Consider the following 6,972-nt stretch of genomic DNA (forward strand, 5'->3'; position numbering starts at 1 on the left):
CGTCCCCTGTCAAATCTGTTGCCACCCTTCCCCTGCTTCCCTAGTAAAGAATCTGTTGGAGGTCAGCCATTAATAGCAAAAATTAAATCAGAATTCTTTCTGATCACCCTATTCAAATGGATCACTCCCTCCCCCCTTATCAGGCCTTATTTTTCTTCAAAGCATTTATAACCAGTTATATACTTATTTATTTGTTTACCGCTCCCAACTAGACTATAAGTTCCTTAAGAGTAGCTGGGACTTTATCTTATTCACTGCTACTCTCCCAAATGCTTAGAACAATGTCACATAGTACACACTCAGTATATATTGTTAAATGATTTACTTAATGAATGTGTACATATTGATCTCTTTACCAGGGGATCAGGCTATGTTTATTCTCAAATTCTTCTCAAGAATTGAGAGAGTAGAAGTCTAACTTTGGGTAGTGAACACATAATGCCATATATATATAACGTACTTTTGAATTGTACACTTGAAACATTTGATTTTATTAATGTCACCCCAATAATCTTTTTAAAAATAATAATAATAAATTAAAGAGAAAAAAAGAATTGAGAGAGCTGACGTATTTGTAGAAAGGGGAAGAAAATTTTCCTTTGAACCATTGTGAAAATTTACTTAAGTGAAATTTTTAGACTACCTCCCCAAAATAACATTTGTAGCTCACCTATCTGGAGATGAACTTGTTTAGGCAACCTGAATTATCTAAAATTTAACTACCTGAGAATTATATAAAAAGAACTTCTGGGCAGCTAAATAAGAATCACTGAATTCATGCTGTGAAAAGTTCAAGGTTATTAAACTCTGACTCTAAGTATATTTACTTTTTGCACCTTCTTACTACATTGATTATTTGGATTCTCAGCCCATAGCATATGGGAAATATCTAATTTAAAAGGGAAGGGATATGGGAGAAAATGCTTGGGGAAATTGATAAATAATAGAAAAAGAGAAACAAGAATAATTATAAAGCTAACCCAAGAATTAAAAATGTAGGACCTTAACACTGCCCAGGAAGCCCCAAGAACAATATCTCAGTGTAATATAATACAGTAATGAATATCTCTAATACTCGAAGTTATACTTATATTCTATTTTAAAAGGCTAGGGTATCCCACTTTCTCCTTCCCTTTTCCATCTTCCTTTCACTTTCTTCTTCTCTCCTGGTGTGGAAACCCTTCAAGAAGGGCACTGAGGGGGAGGAAGTGCTGTATAAGGTGGTAGCATTCAATGTCTAAGGAATAGGGAACGAGGAAGAGGGGTCAGTGCCGAGGGGAATAGAGAATGAAGAAGTGGGGTCAGTGGTAGCAGCATGCTGAGCTTCTAAGAAAATCTGGCTGTCTTGGGGAAGGGGCTACTGTGCAGGGCAAAGAAGCAGAGTGATGAGGGGAAGGGGCGTGGAGGGGATAGATGGAGATGGTGGCTTGAGCTGGGAAATAAATGAATTGATTAAACAGAAAGTAGATATCTTGAGGATAACAAAGTATTGGTACGAACTCAAGGGTGTGTGACACACATGTATATACATATGTACACACTCAGAAATAGAAAAAGATGATTGTGTTGTATAAATTATATGTATACATATGTTTGCACATACATATATTACCTAGTTCTATACCCTATGATAATTTGAGTATCAAAATTAAATAGCAAGAATTTTAACAACCTATTGAATAAAAGCAGAATCTGTGAGTGCATACTAATATAAATAAATGAATAAATAAATGAGGAGAAGCAAAAACTGTTTCTTACAGAAGAATACCAAGTAATGGAAACAATCAGCATTTGGCAGCCATCGTAGGGGTAGTCGATAGGCTTTCGTTACCAATGGATGCTCTGGCTGATAGGTGGAAGTTTAATGAGAAACACATATTGGTTTACTTCAGAATGTCTTCCCATGACACACCAATACAAGGGGTAAATGGCGACTTTACAGTGTAGAAAACTGTCAGCAACCAACTTAACTATGCATCTAAGTTTAAACATTGCCCATGATGGAGCAGGTCAGTATAGTATGTCTCCTGATGTAATGCACTGAGATGAGCTAAGCATCATTTCTGTGGTGTTCTTGCCAAAAATGCATGGCCTGGGTCTCGTCGTGAGGAAGCAGTGATGGACCCAGGTTGAAGGTTCTTCTACAGATTGAAAGTCCTGTACTCTTTAAGACTGTCGAGTACATAAGAGACAAAGAAACACTTGAAAAACTTAGAAAATAAACTGTTAAGACATTACATGAAAGCTAAATGTAATGCCTATTTCTGGTTAGTAACCTGCATCAGAAAGAAAAAAGAAATTGTTGAGACAGTCAGCAAAATTTGAATGAAGTCTTGACTTGGATGGTAGTATTGTATTAATGTTGATTTTCTGGTTGGAAGGGTTGTACTGAGGTGATTTAGGAGAGTTTTTAGAGGAGACATCACTATAGATTCTGCACATAAGAGAAGATAAGATATTTTTAACATTTTATGTGATAGGTACTTTTGTTTATGTTTGAAATTTTTCATAATAAAAAGTGTGAATTTTAAGCTTATAATCTCATTCAGACTAGGCATTTGATATCTATTACCTCCTTTAATCTTCAGGGCAGTTCTATAAGGCAGGTATTATTTTCCTTGAGAAAAGACAAGCTCAGAGAAGTCAAGTACCTCACACATGATCTTAGTGTTATCGCCTGGAGTTGAGCCCAGAGTTTTCTGTCTCCCCAAACCAATCTAGTAGTCCCTGGAAATCACCTAATATATCATCTTCATTTGATGGTAAAGGAAACTGGGCCCAGAGAGAAGTGAGTTGCTCAAAGTCACTGGTTAGAGTACAGTATATTTTGGCTAACAATTAGAACCTGAATTCGAATTCTGCTTCTTGCATTAAATAGCTGTGGCACCTTGAATGGAACATTTGAACTTTCTGAGACCATTTCTCAAATGCAAAACAGGAATAATAATACCTACCTAGTAAGGTGTAGTTTAAGAATGAAATGTGTATAAAGCTCTGGGTCCAGTGCTTCCCCACCATTGTAGGTGCATAATAAACAGTCGGGAGTGGTGGAGGTAACAGCAAGGGTTGGAATACAGGGCTTCTCTGCCCTAGTCCAGGATTCTTTCCTAAAGAGAAAGGAAAAGGTGGCAACTTTGTATTAGAGATTAATATCTGAAAAACTGTCAGATGAGGTTATATTTTAAGACAGTAGAATATTCTTCATAATACTTGATGCTCCTCTTTACAGTTCTGGTTTTGGGTAGAGTGGCATCATAGCCACATTAAATTATACAAATTCAACTATACATGCTCGTTCACCTTTTCTTCCCTTGCTTAAAAGAGAAAATTGTTCATACTATAAAATTTTATTTTGCATGTGTACATGATACACTGTATATTAACATACAAATTTAATAGTGTACTATACATAAAACTATGTATGCTGTATGTTATGGATAGCTTAATGAATTCAGGGATAAATTTTACTTTACTTTTGCTGCATGCACTAATTTTAGAATATGATATCTTCAGAGGTGATTCATTTTAAAGGATACTAAGAAGAATCTGTTACCGTCTTGGTTATTTCATACCTGTATTGTAATCCTGTAGAGCTGATATAATAATTTCCAAAGCATTCTAAAAACACTCTACTTTAATCTTTACTACAGTGTATCTTCAGAAATGAAACTGGCAATTGTGATATAAATCACATCGAGCATGAGTGGAATGCTCCCTACTAAACTACAAACATCCTGAGGTCACAGTCTGAGTTGATCATTTCTCTGTCTTAGCATCTTGCCAAGTGTTCTGGACAGAGTAGGTGCTCAAAAATATGGTTGCTAAAAGAATAAAGGATATACCAGTGTTGTTCGTTCTTGTATATAGGGAAACACTATGGTTAAATTTGTCAGTAAGCAGTGTGCATGGATTAAAAGTCAATCTGAAGAGCTTTCCTTCCTCTTTTCTTTCAGTATATATACAAGAACGCTTTACCTGAGATGCAGGCCAAAAGTGAAGGTAAATGTGTGTGTGTGTCTGTGTGTGTTGGAGAGGGAGGATGTTGGAAGGATGAGATGGAGGTGGAAGAAGAGGGTGAGGTGGGGAGGTAGTTGAGTGAGTACAGGCTTTGGAACCAGATACCCCTGAATCTTAATCTTGCATCCACTGCTCTTTGACCTTAGGCAGATCTCTTTAAGCCTCAGTTTCTTCAACAATAAAATAGAGCTGTTAATAACTATATTGAAAATTTGTTTTAAGGATTATTTAAATGTCCAGCTCCATGCTAGTAGATGCTTAATATATTTAAATAAATGAATTAAAAATAGTTTCTGTGATCTGGTACAAGCCTGGAAAAAATGTGCTGTGCTCAGGCTACTACTACCAGGACAATACTAGCAAACCTACCAGGCACTATAGTCATAGCTCACGCATGGGTTCTTTTTCATTTTTTCAAGGAACAATTTTGTCTTCTCTCATTTTGTTCTAACTTGTTTCCAAACAGTTTATCTTCGGAATCTGGCCAGTGATCCTGTTTGAGCCTCTCAGGAAATACTGATGAATTATTCCACCCAGAAAACAAAGCACCTATCACAGACCTGGCCAAATGAATAAGGAAATCCTTAAAGACCTACATGTTTAAATATAGCATGACCTTCACAGCAAGGGAGTGACTTTCTGACTAACTCTGCCAGCCACACGCAGAATGAGAAATGGAGCTTGTTGGATATTTAGCTCATGTCTTGATCTCATCTGTCCTCCTCCTAACCCTCACCCTGACATGTTTAAAAAGAAACAGACATGATGTGTATGTATATACTTGAATGCTAGAAAAATTGGGCTTTTCTTAACAGGCTAACAGTTCATGCTGATCATAGGAAATTAACTTTTTCCTCTCCTCTGACAAGGATTGCATGTGAATTATACTTTTCTTAATATTTGATTAATGAAAACAGCTAGGCTGGCAAAACCCCATATTCAAATGGCCAGCTGTGAGCCAGCACTTAGCTGTATCAGCTTTGATTTATATTTTTGTTATAGTAACCTCATGGATGGTTTTCTAAGGTAAAAAAAAAAAAAAAAAAGCTATCAGTAAGATGGTAGTTCTTCACTGTCTGCCTGTGCGCTTAGTCAGAGTGTCATAAGCCAGCTCAGACCTGCCACTGTGTTCTATACTTGTCACATCCCAGCTCTGTCATGTCTGTGTGTGGCCCACAGCCAATCAGAGTAGGTGGGTCATCTTATAGCCTTTACGAAGCCCACGAAGACACCTGTAGAATGTTGTATCTCCAGGAGTTAAAGGTGGTGGTTTTCTTTCCTTTGATCTTTGCAGATCTTTAAGTTGTTACTGTTTTTATGGCTAGGCAAACATGATTAGTGGTCTAGCCTTCCCATATTCCATCTTCCTAGCATAATTTATTTGAAGTTACCAGTGAATGTTATTATACTCTGACTTTTTAAATTATGCAATATTTTCCAGTTTTCAGAGGCCATGGTTATGCCCAGGGAAATGTGTTAGGTTAACTAGAGCTAAATGATCAGGATCCTATTTACGTAAAGCTTATTAGAATACCTGCTCCTTAATTTTTTGAAAGAAATAGGTATAAAGGTTAAAAACAGCTCTAAACTTACTTGAACTTAGAACAGAACTTCCAAAAATTAAAGTGCTAAAAAAATGGCAGCGGAATCTCCTTGTAAGGCAGATAGCTCTAATTTGGATTTGAGTGTATAAGAAATTGTATCACTTTTCACAAACATAACACCTGTCTAGATTTAAAAACCTGATTTGACCCCTTTGCTCATATATCATCATATTTGTAGTTCTTTACCATTTAGCACTTTTATGACTTTTTCCTGCTTATACATTATTATAAAATTCAGATGGTTTTTTACCACATCAGGTAACATTAACCCGTATACAATCCTGAGCTACAGCTTCAAAAAGAAACTTGTTTTTTTCTTAAGCGAAGGTATTAAACAGTTCAGTCATTTTTCCAGTATTTAGTAAGTAGCTTTAATACAAATTTAATGTTATTGTTTTTCTTCACCTACTGGCCTTAGTTTTAGTCCGAGTTCTAATTCCCTTACCTTAGCATACCAACATGCACTTAGGCAGATACTTCCACCTACATTTATGATCCTCTAGCAAGAAAAGCACTTGCCAAAACATAAATCTAAAAGAACTTTGGTTGTGCCTTAGGAAAATATAAAACTAAACAGTTCTAACACACAGCCCATAAGACTGTTCTTTTGTTTATTACAAGATTCTGACTTCCGGCTACATTTTATGTGCAGCTACCTGGGCTATCAGCCATCTTACATTTTTAATGAGTTCATTTGTTTCACACCATTGTCTTTTTGTACTCTTTGCTCAAGATATACTTCTGCATAAAGAATACTTATATAGGAACAAAGGCACATCCTTCATGATAATGCTGCTAAACATTGGGAGACTGAGGTTCTACAGTATTAAAGTCAAATTAAAGATATAGAGAGCATGCCCTGACACAGGCCCTTTAGAGCAGTTTGTTCAATGACTGATTCAGACACCACTTGTTGAATAAAGTTGTCCAGCACCTCACTGGGGAAGCATGGGCCCCGTTGGGTGACTAGTAACACTATGGCCAATTCTTCAAAGACCCTTGTTTCTGTTCTGAAAACAACATGAAAGCTTAGCATAAAACGTTTTAAAAGTTTTGAGCAAAAAGCAAAGACTAAGTCCAGGCTCTTTAATTTTCCAAGTTAGTTTGTGCCTCACACGTGGCTCTCTTTTCAGCAAGCCTTGTATAAGCACACTCAGGACTTTGTACTTGTGCCATATCAAGTATTATGGAAATACTGCTGACCTTCAGAATATTGCTAAATCATCTTTATTTCAATGACTTTGGTTTTTTTCCTTCTAAGATTCTGGGTGGACATTACAGAGTTGGATTACTACTACCCCCCTCCCTTTATTTTATTTTCTTAGAAGACATGCTGTTAACTAGAGTGTAC

The 6,972-nt window shown here is 36.5% G+C and overlaps 1 protein-coding gene and 1 long non-coding RNA gene across 4 annotated transcripts in view; one reads left to right on the plus strand and one right to left on the minus strand.

Annotated features, from left to right (window-relative positions):
* ACER3 (alkaline ceramidase 3) overlaps positions 1-6,972 on the plus strand; it is a 107,853-nt gene extending 100,881 nt beyond the window's left edge. For both annotated transcript variants that reach the window (XM_006926640.2, XM_015600447.1), the window contains 2 exons: positions 3,954-3,999; positions 4,484-6,972. In XM_006926640.2, coding sequence (XP_006926702.1) covers positions 3,954-3,999; positions 4,484-4,537 — 100 coding nt within the window. In that variant the 3' untranslated portion in view covers positions 4,538-6,972. The remainder of the gene's footprint in view (positions 1-3,953; positions 4,000-4,483) is intronic.
* Positions 1-6,972, minus strand: part of LOC107196774 — a 27,571-nt gene that overhangs the window by 2,627 nt on the left and 17,972 nt on the right. For both annotated transcript variants that reach the window (XR_001518218.2, XR_003044410.1), the window contains one exon: positions 2,955-3,107. This is a non-coding gene — a long non-coding RNA (uncharacterized LOC107196774). The remainder of the gene's footprint in view (positions 1-2,954; positions 3,108-6,972) is intronic.

This window comes from Pteropus alecto, unplaced genomic scaffold (assembly GCF_000325575.1).
Source record: "Pteropus alecto unplaced genomic scaffold, ASM32557v1 scaffold7, whole genome shotgun sequence".
In the NCBI taxonomy this organism is placed as follows: domain Eukaryota; kingdom Metazoa; phylum Chordata; class Mammalia; order Chiroptera; family Pteropodidae; genus Pteropus; species Pteropus alecto.